A 16,346-nucleotide genomic window follows, 5' to 3' on the forward strand; every position below is an offset into this window, starting at 1 on the left:
TAAAGTATATCTAAATAAAGGAAATTTGCAAATAATGTTGAAAGCTATAAATATGTTGCAGAGCAAGATAAAGTGTCCCTGGAAGTGCTTTTGGATACTCCCAACTCAAAAACAGATAGAAAGTTTCTTCTGAGTGTCAAAGGCAGCATGAAGCCCCAGAAACAACTTCTAATCGCTTTGGAATCTCCTTTAACTGTACCCACCACTTTTGAAGGTAAGTGTATCTTGCAGTATATTATTGTCATTTTCTTTCAGCATAGTTCATAAATAAGTAACTCACTAATGTTAATTAAATTTCAAGTGTAATGATTTGCCAGAATAAAATAGAATGTGTTCATTAGAATTTGCTTTGTAAAGTAGTAATTTGTTTTATAGCATCTCAAATACTTATAAAAAATTATAAATATATTCCATAACTCTGACAGTTTTAAACATCATAGATTATAAACCATCACTTGAAAGTTTCTAACCATGATGTACTTTTTCAGCTCTTGTGATTGATACTGAATTGGAGCAAGCTATATCTGCAAAGCTGACTTCCGATACCGCAGAACACTTCTTCAAGATTGGTGCCCACATTTCTGGTGACATAAATCGCAGAAAGTATGAACCTATTCTTGAATACAAATTTCCAGAAACAGCATCAAAGTCTTCAGGATGGATTGGACGAAAAGGAGTGAAGGGAGGAAGGCAGCAGCAACAATCAGCTTTGGGAATTTCAGGTTAGCAGAATATAAATTAAACTTTAAAATGTTCAACACACTTTGTTTTAAATATAGCATGCTTCTTAAATTTGATAATAATTACAATATATATAATAATTAGAAATATTCCTACACTGTATGTAAATATATTAATTTCATCAGAACCTCAAAATTTCAGATTTATTTTGTATGAAAGATTTTAAAATATTTTGACAATATTAGCAAATTAAATGATATTACAATCAGTTTTATTACTATGTAAAATTCTGTGTACTAATAAATAACAGCTTTATCCATAGCTAAATAACTTAGTCATTTTTATTTATTGTACTAACCTTGATTTTATTAATCTTAATTTGGTTATCTTAGTTTTGAATTATTTTTTACTTTCAGGTGCTGTGTATGTGGAAAAACATCCTGGAACACCTTACAGGAAATATGAACTTGAATCTGTAACTGTGACCACTCCTAGTAAGAAGCTGACTCTTGATGGAACCATCACTATTGATGCTAACCTTGTCGAAACAGATCTCAAAGCATCGTATGAAAATAATACATTCACATTAAAGTCAAAGGTACAGAAACTGGGTGAAAGAAAATATACAGCTGAAGTAGAAGTTTTGCCCTCACAGTATCCTGATTTAGCAGGAAATCTTAAATGGCAGTACGAGAGAACCCCACACAAGGTAAATAAGTCTAATTTATCTTTGAAACTGTCACTTTGTGTCATACTCGTACATGCTATATCAGTTATCAATTTCATATTTGCTCTAATAATTTACGATGACATTTCTTATAATTTTAATAAGTGTGTTTTAAACTAAAAATTGTTATTATACGTTGTTTAATAACTGGATTGATGTAATGTGTTCACATTGTATAATTTCAGATTGAGCACAATCTAGTGATTGTCCATGGTCCAGATCTCACGAGCGAAATGTCTCGTTTATCAATTGCTCAGTTGTTTACTTACAAACACGAATCTGCCAAAGACTTTGACTTCCACACAGTCAATACAGGTGATTTTGGTTATACATCTTAATATTTTATTTAAACTATATATATACTTTTACTTAACTACAGTTACTATTGTCGAATTCATACATTTTTGTCTAAGTTATCTATGTATAATACCTATTGGCTTTCATAGTAATGAATGTTTCCATGTATTGAATGTTTCTAAAAAAAATGAATATATATGTGTGTGTGTGTGTGTGTGGTGTGTGTGTGTGTGTGGCTGATAGTACTCACGCTACAGATACTAATACCAAACTTTGCACATAGCTTATGACAAGTAAGAGGAAACCTAAAAAAATGATGAAATGTTTATTTATTGATGATACATTATATTGTAATTTTTACTGTACACAATTTCTAAAACTTTATATTGTCATTTAAGAGTTTATTAGTGGAACATTCAGTTTATTCTAAAACAGAAACTAATTGAATTTTTTCCGCTCAGTGTCATATCCTCTGCTGGCTTTCACTGGTTCACTGAAAGGAGGTGTCGCTCCCAAGAGTGTGATGTATGATGTTGATGTAACCTATGAAAAGCATCAAATAAAGAGCAAACTGGATGCCAAGAGGGGCATGAAGGAGCCATCTGATTACAGCATAGAATTTGAGGTAACTTTTACACTCTTAGAGATAGTTGGTTCTTTTTATCAGGTTTAAATGATTTAAAAACCTGTTTTTATTTAAGAAAATGTTATCCGCGGCTAATGTTGTAGAGAAGAACAAAGATTCTATATATACACAAACCATTGGCCCTTGGAACAAGAGGGTTTGTTTACCTGAAAACTTAACGGAAAAGTTATACACTTGAGTTAACCCATTAGTTTTAAAATTGTCTTTACTTTAATAACTCTTTTTGCATAAAACATATTTAGTAATGTTACTAAACTTAAAATAATATTCATTGCCAAACAAGTTAATAAGTCATGTCTTTAATTGCTAGTGCAATAGCATTTTCCAATTATGTACAAATTTATTTATCCAGTACTGTTTTAGACCTATTCTCTCCTGATAAGCATAGGTATTCTAAGCATAAAATTAAAGTCAAGGCTTCTTGTTTTACTGTATTTATTTTATAAATAACTGTATAGCTAAATAAATAGAAAGTCTCTGGATAATTAGTAGCTTCTTACAATTTATTTATTTTTTAATATCTCAACAAATATCCCATCTCTGAGGCCTGCCACAACCTTGTCCACTGAGTCATCACTATCATGCTCTGAATCTGACTCATCGTCACACAACCTTACCAATCATTGATTCAGTGTCCAATACACCCATTGCGCATTAAAAACGTTTCAATATAATACAAATAAATCTATTGGCACAATGGCTACACCCGATTCTTGTCTGCATTGTGTTAACACAGATGACTGTAGTACACGATGATAGGACTAAAGGTAACTCAAGGAGGTGATTAAGTGTTGCGCTGAAAAAAAAACTTAAATGGTGATCACTAATTGCGTGACAGCTTCTATTGGCATAATATTATGATGAATAAGAGAATAAAATAAGACAAACACGTTGAAACATAACATTCCAGTGTTGCCATAAATATAATATAATGTCAGAAAATGTTAAGGAGTTAATTTAGAATAAAACACCATAAATTATGGTTCTGGGGATTAAAAATAGATCATAGAGGAACTAGTCATGGCAGTACAGATAGAGAAACGCTTCCAACCTGGTAAAAATTGGTTCATACCACAATCATATTATATCTTTAACAATTTGGTATTTGGTTCAATATTTTATTCCAACTTCTTAAAGGGATAATATTGTTAAGCTTTTTAGGATACTTTGTACAACAACAATACAGTTTATGTTAATTTTAGCAAAAGTATTATTTGACGACTAATGGGATTCTTTCTAAGTTAACAAAGATCGAGGATATTTATTTCTCAACCCTTCAGTGCCAGATCCAGTAGTAGTAGACTGTTATAGCCTTATAACACTAGAGTTGACAGTGTTTATATAGTTTGTGATATGTTGTTATCCAGTAATGTTAACCTTCTGATGGCCAGAGCTGATATTACAACATAGCAGATCTGTCAGTAGAAACACAGAAATTCTATGAAAATCTGTAAAAGAAGTCTTGTGTAATGTGATAAGACCAACATTATATTTTAAGATCATTTATAGACTACCTATAAAATTAATTAAAGTAATGGGTAACAAATCTGTTTCTGTTTATGTATACTAAATAATAGACATTTTAAGATAATAGATTGTCCACTATGAATTAAAATTCATCTATCTGTAAGCCTATTTCTCTCTAATGAATCTATCTTTTGTTTTTATTGATTAATTACCAATGAGAATGTTGGATTACTGTTTGTACTGAAGTAGCTTAATGGCTGAGTAGAGCACTTTTTAGTCTCAAAGAGTGGTGTAGCCAAGAGTATAGACAACCCTGAGGTCTTACATGGAAATCCTACAGTATAATGAAAGAGAAAACAATATTGGAAAATATTCATAGTATGTCAATAAAAAAATTGCCAAACAACTAATTTCTGCTTGATATAACTAAAAAACATTGGTTTTTGCTGTGTTGTTCTATTGTTTATATTTACAAAATACTGTAAACACCCTTCTTTTCAAAATTATGACTACATGACCAGTCCATGCAGTGTCATGTTATAGTATTTTGAAATATATGATGCACTATTTGGTTAACAAAAATATAAAATACTTTTGAATTAAAATTGTCTGTTATTTTTACTTCCAGGCAAAAGCTCTAGAAAACAGTGTAGACCTTACCCTGAAGCACGAGCGTGTGTCAGCGACAAAGTCCAAGTTTACCAACTCTCTACAGATGAAACCTGGTGGCAAGTACCAACTGAACGCTCTGGTGGAGAACAATGTTAAGACTGGTGACGTCCATCAGTCCTTAGAAGCCGAGCTTAAAATGCCACAGGAACCTAAATCTGTCAAGTAAGTTACTTTATTTTTATTACTTTAAATACTAATAATTTGTTGGTATCTTCTCAAAATATTTTAACTACATTAATCTAAAAATTAAAAAGTCAAATTAGACTATTGTTAATAACTTGAATGGTGAACTTAAAATGCAACAACATATTAATGAACAAATCCAGCTGATAAAAATACTTTTGTAAAGTATGGATACAAAAGTGTTTGCTGTCTGTATGTATGATGCTGCTTATGCTGTGCATTTAATTAACTTGCCTGAATAACATCAAAATATCTTTTTCTGTGTGAATGTTTGAAAATAACTTGCACATAGAACTGTGCAAATTAATTATCATAATGTGCAATAATTAATGTTGACTGACTGACTCTGCATCAGATCCTATGTTAGCCTCACTTCACCAGCCAAGTTACTTCAAGAGTTTAAACTGACATTTTTATTTATATTTCCAAAATAAGTTTTTTTTTCCTTTTTGTAGTAAAATTCTGGCTCTATTTCTATGAAAAGCATGTATTTTAATTAATTATCAATATATCACTAACAATAAATAATATTCACATTCATTCAAGATAAAGTAACTCACATTTTGAATCATGTATGACCTTATATTTTGCTTCAGCATTCGCTAAAATCATTCAAAAATTCTTTATTCTCAATATATTATGACTATAAATTCAAATACAATATTATATTTAAATACAAAACATAGCATAATTATACACCTCTTGAATTTAAATTAGTTGTTTTTATAATTTTTCTGTCAATAAGCAGTTAGCAATCCAAAGTCGATTATCATCAACAGCTACTTGTCTAATACTAGTTAATACTTGTAGTTTAGTTAGTAATTGTCTAATAATAGACTCTAATAATAATATAGTTTGAGCCTTACTATAAGCTTAAACTGAAATATAGGAATATGGCTCAGTTTCCCTCATCTTCCCTCTCCCATCACTTTCCTATAGTTTTCTACATTCATTGATTGTATCTACAATCATTCGATCCTACAATAATAAATCGTTATATCTCTTGTAAGAACCTCAATTGTATATGGTGTTGCAAAAAAAAAACATTTAGTTTTGTTTGGAAATGTTGATACATATCTAAACATTTTACCTTTTATTTAAAATGTTTTGAAATCTCATTTTTAGAACTTATTAGCATATGTAAAATGCAAGTCAGAGCCTACATAAATCATTGATATTTGGTTTGACAGAGACAGTATTTCAGTTTGTCCTTTGATGAAACCTAATCGTTTATAATTTTTCAAAGTACTTTTTACTCTTGTACAATCACTCAATAATGCTCTTAAAAGTAGAATGTTAGCATCTGAAATCATTTTTAGATATTCAATGTATGTCTGCTTTTGTTTAAGACTAATTGCATGAAAATCAGGTTGACAGATTGCTAAAAATATTGTGTAGCAATAGGACTTACAAAAACATTTGCTCATTAAGGACACAAGTTCTCATAATTAAGATCCAAACTTAAATCGTGATGGAACACATGGTGGTATTCTGTGTACTTTACTAAAAATTAGATTTTTATAAGTTAGGTATATTTTTAGATTCTACATTTATTTTGCTGAAAGATTTTGTTGTTATAATAATTATCCAAATACGGATATAATGTTTTATACGTATTTAACCTACATTGTTTTCTTTTTACAGAGTAAAAGCTGAACATACACACAACAGTAAAGAGTTTGATGTAGAATTTGAGTTGATTGCTGGAAATAAACACGTGGTTGATTTTGAAGTAGAATGTAACAAAGCAGCAGATCCTTCTGGCAAGTTTAAACTGTCGTTGCCGAGATATATTGACAGTCATGGAGTTTATGATACAAAAGCTGGAAAAGGAACTGGATCTTTCTATATAAATGTTTTGAAAACTGGAAGAAAGGTATGTTTGCCAATTTATCAGGTACAATGTTGTCCCTGAGTTACATAGTGCTATGAGATCAAGTAATAGTGTTATAAGTTGTTCATTTTTATAATGGTTATTTTTTATGAAAAACAACAAGGTAAAGTTTTCTTTTACTTATAATCAAATTATAACAATGATTTGAATTGTGTTTCCATATATTCAATCAGAAGTGGATGTTGCATTAATTTATTCTAATTTACCAAAAATTGGTAATATTGACGTCTCCTTATGGCTATCAGACAAAATGGAACTGTTATTTTTATATTAACTTACTTTATTTCATAATTTAATTTAAATCTCAATTCCAGATTGAGGGCAAGGGTGAACTGACACATACTTCATCCCATATTGTTGGATTTGGTGAATTGTTGTGGGATGCCAACAAAGATCCTAGTAAAAAAGTTTATGTAAAAACAGACACTTCGTGTTCTGGAAAATCTATTGATACCAAGTAAGTATGATTTTGGATACTATATTAATGCTTTTGTTATATTTTGTATCCACTGATGCTGTATATTATGTAACTGATGTAATTTAATTTTAACGAAAACGCTTCAGTAGATAGATGTTAGTTCAGTGCACGCACTTTGGATTTTAGATCAAGATTGCATCATGCTCTTAATAACGAAGGATTATCATCAACAACTTGAATCTGAAAGTAAAATACTGGAACATATATGCTAGTATCTTGTACTAGTAAGCCTTGGTTTATTTAAAACTAGCAGTTATCCGCGGCTTCACACACTATTTGTAGTCTTTGCATGTGTATGATCACTGCTGGTTTGAGTGAATTATATTTCTGACATTAATGTTGAGTTTCCCAACCAAGAAAATAAATATACATACACAGATGTGAGAAGCCTAACTGTCTTAAAAGACAACTAAGATGAGTAGATAGGTCTTTTAGTTATACTATAGGTTAGGTAGTAACTATATATCTAATATCTAATATTTGCTACAAATGAGCAGTTAAAAGTCTTTTTTTATTAAAACTTTTAATTTTCTTATCTAGATATTTTCCTTCTCTGTGCCCAACAGTGATTGCAGAAAAGGTTAAAATAAAGTGTTAATAGTACGAAGCTTAATCTATGATTTCACATTGTAAATGTAAACAAATTGAAAATAGTCGTTAAACTAATTACATATGTGGTTGTGCTGTCGTAAAATAATGTTAACACAGAACAGTTGATTACATTTAACAGGCTCTTTAAATTAATATTTCGCAACTTTAGAGACCAAAATGGGATTTTCCATTACTTTAGAGACCAGTAGAGCATAGTCCGGAGGGGTTTTTGAAGTAAGAATAGGTCTATATTCATACTAGAGACTCAAAGACTGTACATGTAAAATATCAATACAGTCAGTTGAATAGGTTATATATAAAATCAAAACAAACAATCAAAGTTACTTTTGCATTTATAATGTTACTAGGACTAGGACAGCGAATGGTCATCACAAAAAATTTTAAAAATTATTAATTTTTACAGGAACATCCTGCAAGTTTTTGAGCATAAGACAGAAATAAACCTGAAGGGAACTATGGACGGTCCTTTGCTTGATGGAAGTCTTGAAGGAGAAGCTGAAGTTGTTCTACCATCTGGCAGGATAGTAACTGCTAAAGTCGACAGAGTTTTCCATTTGGTCTCTGAAGACAATAAGATTGAAGGAACTTGGGAACTTGCAGACTATGCCTCCAGGGGTGCACAGCCACGGAAACTGACACTGAAATTGGCTGGTAAAAACATTAATCCTAGGAAAGTGCAATTTGACGGACAAGTGGACCTGACCTATATGACACCTAACAAAGAGGATCTCATCCTACACTTTGTAGGAAAGAAAGTTCCTCAGGGCGAGAAATGGACCATTGCTGGACAGGTAACTTTTTTACAGATGAAAAACAACAATTACCTTATATTTAAGTACAGTAATGTACATTTTATTTACACTGTATGTTTTTCACTCCATGATTTCTCTATGCCATTAAACTGTGTTTTATGAATAGACAGAGATTTGCATTTAGCATTTATAACTAACTTTACACAACCACAAACTAAAAGCTAAAATCAAAATTCTTTGGTCAGAAATTTTATTTTTTTATGTTTTATCACATTATTAATTAGTAATTGATGAAAATTTAAATTATAATGTACAAGAATAATACCATCTCATGGAATTTATTATTTGAATTGTTGTAACATATGTAAAGAATTAATTTTTTTATTTGGATGTAACATTTTTTTATTTCTTACGAACAAATAGAACACCATACAGTGTAATTATATATTGCATTACTGTTTAAGGGTTCGGTAACTGGATCCATGGTGAAACATCCGATACACTCCAAGCTGAATGCAGAGGTAACTGAGCAGCTGCTGAAGGGACGGATGACAGATGATGGAAAGTTTCCTTCTGCTCATTATGACTTTGAACTGAAGGCTGGAGATGAAATTGAAGTGGCATCAAATGGTAAAATTAACCAGGACCAACTTAATAATGACATCGAGATCAAACTACCATCTGACCTTGCGATCAAGTCAGTCAAATGGAATATGCTCCATGTATCAGCACAAGAAAGTACTGGAAAGAAGGTAACAGCTGTATTTTGTGCAATTTATTTAAACAGTTTTGGCTTTAAGAATTTAAAAATTACATTTTCTGTTTAAAATTAAATCTAATTATCTATGAAAATATATATATATTTTAATATGTAGGTATATTGTATTTATATATATAAAACAAGTACATGTAGCATCATATTAGGATGTTACTTTCTGCTGAAAGAAAATATCTACTGGTTGTAATTTCAGAATGGCATTTGGCAAAGTTTTAAAGCAAAGTTTCATGAAACTGACGGGAAGAGAAAAAATTGCCAAGGCACATAAAAGATAGCTTGTAAATGACGCAAGTTTTCATACCTTATTTGTTTTTAACATATAATAAATTACACATTAATTGTGTGTCTATTATTCTTGTGTAATTCACTTTTGATAGAAGATGTTTTTCTTTCAGTGTAAATTAACATTCTAAAAAACAATATAACCAAGCAAAATTACAATGCTGTAACTAGAAGCATTTCTGAGTTACGATTTTAAAAACACAAACAGGCATATGCCCAAATGAAGTCAAATCAAATCAAATCAAAATTTCTTTATTCATTGGCACAACATTGTACACTGAATGGTGTCATCAATAGCACTTATACATTTATACATCTAAAGTATTATTATTAACTGAAGTGAATAGACCATACTGCTAGAAGATTGTTTGACCTATTTAACCATATCCTAAAATATTTTCCCTAATTGTTTGAACACTCTGTATGGTTATATTTTGTATTGTAGGACAAAATATGATTTTTAATATACGACATTTTTTCAATCTCCCTACATAAATACAAAATATTATTTGTACACAATACCTCAAGTATTTGTGAATTCACAAACCTTATATGATATGAAATCTTAATTTAACTGTCCACAATATCTGCAGTCTCGCAGGATGAATCTTAAAAAATAATATACAAACAAAATTAATACTGTATTTCAATTCTTGTAAGAAGCCAAATTATTTTGTAATACAATTCATAAAATTTAGTCTGTGTTTCATCAAACAATTCATATAATCAAAGCCATTACACATTTTTTTCAGAACAGTAATGTGTAATTATTGATGAAAACATTTTTCCAATTCAAAAATTCAAAAAATATTAATTTAAATTTCATGGTTTAATATTACTTTTTGTTAAAATAGTTTGATAGTATCACCAATTTTTTGTTAATTATAGCAAATATGTAATGTTTCAGATTGTAAACAGCAATGCCATTCAATGGAATGGGGACAAGTTTGTTAAATACAATGCTGAATCTTACGAAAAATCAGGCACCCTCCATGGAAAAATAACATGGGAAACTCATGAGCAGAGTCCACGTACTGTGACCTACAAAGTCGATGACAGTGAGGATAAGGTAGACTTGGACCTTGCTCTGGAATGGGAAGGCAAGAAAGCTGATTTCAGCTTGAAAGCAGATGTAACATCAGAGCCTGTATATTTAAAAATATCTAGCAATGTTCCTGATCATGGAAATTTCGAAATTGACATTTCTGCCAAGGTGAATTTATTTTACTACATTTTTTAACTAAGAATAAAAAATTAATCAATTAATAACTAGAATCTTTGAATATGTTATATTACTTCAATCTCAATTGTTCAATATGCAACAATATTTTTCAATGTTATGTAATAAGATAAATCCCTTTTATCTGTAAATGTAGGACTCCTATTAATACATGTTATAAATTATTTATATTTAGTCATACGCTTAAAGTGTTTTATGAATAAGATGTTTAAGTAATTATATAAAATATCACAAATAATATTTGAGATTAACACAGATTAAAATTTTATTTGTAAAATAAAATAGATAAGTAACAACAATCTCAACAAATTCAGCTGTGAATTTATAAATATATGACATTTTCAAGTACATGTTGTTATTCGACTTTTTCACTATTGATTTTTTTACTAAATTGTGCTATTTTTTTTTTAATGAAATTCTATTGTTAATCAGAAATGTTGTTTTTATATTAGGACAATATGGAATCTACGGAAACTCTAATCACCGTTGTAGGAAATGGCAAGAAGATGGCTTTCCATGCTCGCCACTCCAAGAGTAAAACAAGTCCTTCCCTGGACATTGGTTTAGAATTGCCACAAGGAAAGTCCAGATTTTATGGGAAATTAGAGACAAAAGGAGAAGCACACTATTTAGTAGAAAGCAAAATTGAGTGGCTTACGAATGGTGGTGGAACCTTTGAAGCAAATGGTGAAGTGAATGTTAAGAGCTTTGATGATCTATTTATAAAGCTGTTCATTGACAGTCCAGCACTTAATATGAATAAAGTGGAGTTTGAAGCTGGAAGACAACTTACAAAGTCATCTGCAAAGACTCTTTATTTCCGTGGAAAAGCCAACGAGAAACAACTTTCTGGCAGGTAAAACTTTACTTCTGTCTTAAATATTAACATAAAAACTATTAATTTTTTTGTATTACTTAAGTGTATCTTGAGTTGACTTTATGAATTGGATATAAATAGTCAGTCCAAACCACCATGAATTAAAATTCAATATAATATACTAATTTGTCTCCTTCTTTCAAATTTGTTCTGATACGTGTAAGGCATTCTTTGTTTATCTTTTTGGCTTGTAATAATATTGACTATAAGATGATCAGATATCAGACAAGCCATATACTGTGGTCTTGTTTCTTTATCTAAAAGGCACCTAACTACATCTGGAATGTGTATTTAAATCCCTTTCTGAACTAGTTAATTTCTCTAAGAAATGTAAAATTTTGAGATATTTTATAAAACTCTCATATTTTTTCAGAAGAAAATTTATTTCTTCCCTTTGCCCATTGTTCCAGTTAAAGATCCACTTTTAGAAGGCAGAAGTTGTCTTGTCTTAGAAAAAAATATAATACTTTGCTATTAATTGTTGCCAAATCAAAAGTAACACATATGAACATAAGTCATAGATTTTAAATTTTGAATTAGGTATAGTTTCTAGATAATTATTTATAAGTTTTACACATCAACACAGCAGTGATATAATTAGTACTTAATAGCACATAATACTTTTGTTTGAAATTTGTGATAAAAGTTACAAGAGCGGTATTAAAGTACTGTCTGGAAGAAAATGTGATCAAAAGCCACATTATTACTATTGAACTTAACAAGTAAATAATTGTCATTATTGTCTACTATAAACTTAAGGATAAAGCAGCAGATTTATTCTCTCTAGGTATTTTTGCTTGCTTTTCTCACATTCATACAAGTTTTAATGTTTCAATTAAGTGTATTCAATATTTTTTTCAGTTTTACTCTGGTGCCAAAAGAAGACAATCTGTATGAAGGAAATGGTGTTTTGAACATAGGAGATGGAAGCTATCCACTTAAGTTTAAATTGAAATTCGATGTACAGAGAAAAGATCAAAAGGAGGTAAGTATATAAAATAAAATTAGAAGGTTTTTTACTACTACATATTTAATATAATATGTGATAATAAATGATAAAACAATTAATCATCATTAAATTTGGGCTTTAGAATTTTATGTTAATATTCAACAATATAAAGGTGTCATCAGTAGTTATTAAATTAGATTGATGAGTGAAAACATTATGATGAATTATATGTACATATAACTGAATATAATATAACTGTTGGTGGTAAAACAAAAAAATGATAGGAAACAGCAGAAAATCAATTATACAGTCATGATAGTGTTGGATAAATTTTTTTATAACATTCAAAATAATTTCTTTAAAGTTAGTGAATTTAAATGTAAAATTTGCCACTAAAAAGACTTATATATTATAAATTTATTTTGTCTGATTCAATAATTGATAATAATTTAAAATGCTGAATTTGATGCTAGCCTAGGATTAAATGAATGAACAATTGATTAGTAGAAATTTTACATGTGATTAAAGTAGTATATGACTAATAAAGCATTAAAAATAAAAGTTGTAATAATTAGTTACAATTTAAGAACACAATCAGTTGGACTATTTAACTCCAACTCTTAAGTCATAATTACTAATCTTCACTGAGTGTCACAGTTAACAGATAACAACTGCGTCTTCAAAATTTTATCATTATGTAAAATGATTTAAAAAAATTTTGTGTGTGTATTGATTGCAATTGTTTTATTATCTAAAACCAATGATGGGCTAAAAAGTTCAACTTACACATTTATATACTGACCTTTGACAAATGGTATCCAACTTGTGGGCTGATTAATTCAAGGTTTTCCAAATTGAAGCTTTGAGCTTCAACAGGTAATACCCAATATTTGGTAGTTGATTTCAAAATTGTTTTACCAGAACTTCTACAAGACTGGAATATTACTTATCTGTTATGGTTACATGAGAATTCATCTGCTGGGTTTTGTATGATGAATAATGTAATTTTATACATGAGTTGAGACTGAAACCCATAAAAAAGTGTTTACATCAAACTCTTAAATATTAGGAAGTTTTTGGTGTTTAAACCCAACTTATTACATGCATAATTATAAATAAGTCTTGTATTGTAATAGATGATTTGTTTAAATCTTATTAAAGTGTCTTCTAAGAATGTTTGTTCGTGTACAGATGCTGTTGGACATGGAAGCTGGAAAGTACTCGTATTACGCACACATAATGGGCTTGACCGATGAAGCTAGTGGTTTGTACAAAGTTGAGACAGTCACCAAATATTGCAAAAATGACAAATGTCACAATGAGGAACTCAAGCTCAGCAAGCACAAAACAGGTAAATTACACTAACTATACTTCTTAATTTGTTGCATTAGATGCTCTGCAAGGGTCTCAATGCTGATGTATATAAATGGTCTTCATCCCAATGACAAGATGATAAATAAATTTCTAAACATGCATTGGTCTATAAAAATAATTTTAATACATGTTTTTCCTGAAAATGAATTTGTAAAGTACCAACATTTTCCTCCAAAATTATCTTGACCACTTAGAATAACAATACCAATTGGGGTTAAAATCAAAATACCCATTTGCACTGAATAACAAATAATTTTTAATGTAAATTAAAATTGACTATAATATTGCGTATTTGTTACTTTAAACATTTACATGTCGGATTCTATATTTGTTCAACTCGCATTTCACTATATTTATTGTATTTAGCCATAACTTTTGCTAAAGATTTTTTATTAACTTACAGTATTTCTGTCCTCCTCCGTAGACTAATGGTTATAGTCTCGGCTCTCTAACCGAGAGATCACGGGTTCAAATCCCGGGGAGGTCCAAAAATGTAATAATAAATAAATAAATAAACCAGTGAACTTCGAAACCGGCATAGCTGACGCTGAGGCTTAAAAATGAGAAAAAAAAAAAACTTACAGTAATTCCAAACATTTTTATAATTAAAATTTGTTATCTTTTCACAGAGTTTGTTCTTTTAACAATGTATACTAAAATTGTTTTAGTATACATTTTGCTGATGCACAAAATTTACTGCGTTTATTTCTAAAATTGTATACAATATTCATGTCTTTTTTAAATATTAAATCCGAAATATTAAAGTATATTAAAAAAACTTTGTTTGTTTTTTCTTATATATATATATATAGTCTCTTAAAGCAGTTCAAAAGAAAACTACAATTATTTCGTACAATATTTCGTTGTAATTAACAACTGTTTCAAGTACACTTAATATACACAGAATAAAATAAACAAACAAAAGAAGAAACACCTGATAATAAACATTCTAAATGTAAATACAATTTTGACATGTAAACAAGTTTTGATTAGTTGTTAATTTAACAATAATAACATAATATAATATAATATAATTTTGAATTTAGGTAAATTTGTATCGCAATCTAATTATTCAAGTGGAAAACAATAATTTAGCGAATGTTAAGTCCATATGGTTGTTTCGATTTTAATATAAGTTGGTGTGCCAATTCATTATTCCTTAAATTTAAATCATTTCGAGAGCTGTTTTCACAAGGAGTAATTTTGCTTATAGCTTTGAGTTTGTAACAATCCTCAAAGCTTTTGTTATGGTGAATAGCGTGTAAGGCTACTGGTTTTTTGTCGTCTTTGTGATTGGAAAAAAACGGTGATCGGTAATTCTTACCCGCAAATATATATATATATATATATATATTTTATATATATATAAAATATAACATTAAAACATATTTTCTATTCTTTTATGTTGTGGAAATAGTAAAATAAGTTTTCTGATTATATCTCATTTTCAATTATTAGACAACGTTACATTATGCCACTATTTATTTGTATTACTAATGGGAAATCTCTGTATTCATCAAATTAACTTTTTACTGATATAGATCTTTAATAATCCTCTATTAATTTGGAAAATGTTGTTAGATTAATCTTGCTAAATTAACTGTCCAGGACCCATGGAATATGAGATTACGTTTGGACTGCAGCTGTCAATGTCATTGTTCTTTATGTTGGACCACCCACTGATACTGAAGGGCCATTCAAAGAGACAAGGTTTAGAAATTGATCGTATTCTTGAGGTTGAATATGGACCAGAAAAACTTCAATACCATGAATATGTCCAGAAGGACCGTGCAGGTAAAGAGCCATATTTAAGTCATAATTAAAATACAAACTATTTATAACGGTATACTATCGATAGCACGTACATGATATTGATCACTATCAGTCATTATTCTCTTCTTTAATGTGTAAAGTACTCAATTGTACACAGGTACATGTAAAGGTGTAGATGTATTTTGAGTACTATAAGTATCTACAAATAAAAGAATGAATAATATATGTAGTATATATTCCGTAATTTAGTTCTACTAAGTGTTTGTGTTGTGTAGGAAAGTCTATGGCTGCAATAATACATGTCATTCACAAAGTTTTTAAATAAAAAATAGTAACTCAGAAAGTTGTCTGGAAAAAGACAGTTTGATATGAGAGTGAAAATGGAAAGGATCTTGTTACTGAGGTTCATTGATGAACACAGTGGTTTGTTTGGTATGAATAAAAATTTTATTAGTGTGCACAATTGTAGAGGAATGTAGTAGGACATCATCAAAGTACTTCGGTGTATCTTCTGGTGGGAGTGAGTAATGGAAAGGTGTACAATTAATTTTGTGGTTGTAAGCAGATCAGCTGGTGACTTGCATTAATCGAGAATTTAATTTATTAGCCAAACAGATTAATTCAAACAAGTAGCTATAATAGCAGAATTTAAAACTTTAAAAAG

At 29.6% G+C, this 16,346-nt stretch overlaps 1 protein-coding gene across 1 annotated transcript in view; it reads left to right on the forward strand.

The window, feature by feature from the left end:
• LOC124360140 (apolipophorins-like) overlaps nt 1-16,346 on the forward strand; it is a 52,822-nt gene that overhangs the window by 21,930 nt on the left and 14,546 nt on the right. The window contains 15 exon segments of the mRNA XM_046813495.1: nt 62-214; nt 489-722; nt 1,098-1,390; nt 1,594-1,723; nt 2,167-2,330; nt 4,447-4,652; nt 6,318-6,549; nt 6,882-7,024; nt 8,061-8,448; nt 8,874-9,161; nt 10,377-10,682; nt 11,162-11,565; nt 12,448-12,571; nt 13,727-13,886; nt 15,518-15,703. Of these exon segments, the coding sequence (XP_046669451.1) occupies nt 62-214; nt 489-722; nt 1,098-1,390; nt 1,594-1,723; nt 2,167-2,330; nt 4,447-4,652; nt 6,318-6,549; nt 6,882-7,024; nt 8,061-8,448; nt 8,874-9,161; nt 10,377-10,682; nt 11,162-11,565; nt 12,448-12,571; nt 13,727-13,886; nt 15,518-15,703 (3,411 nt within the window).

This window comes from Homalodisca vitripennis, chromosome 1 (assembly GCF_021130785.1).
Source record: "Homalodisca vitripennis isolate AUS2020 chromosome 1, UT_GWSS_2.1, whole genome shotgun sequence".
NCBI classification, from domain to species: domain Eukaryota; kingdom Metazoa; phylum Arthropoda; class Insecta; order Hemiptera; family Cicadellidae; genus Homalodisca; species Homalodisca vitripennis.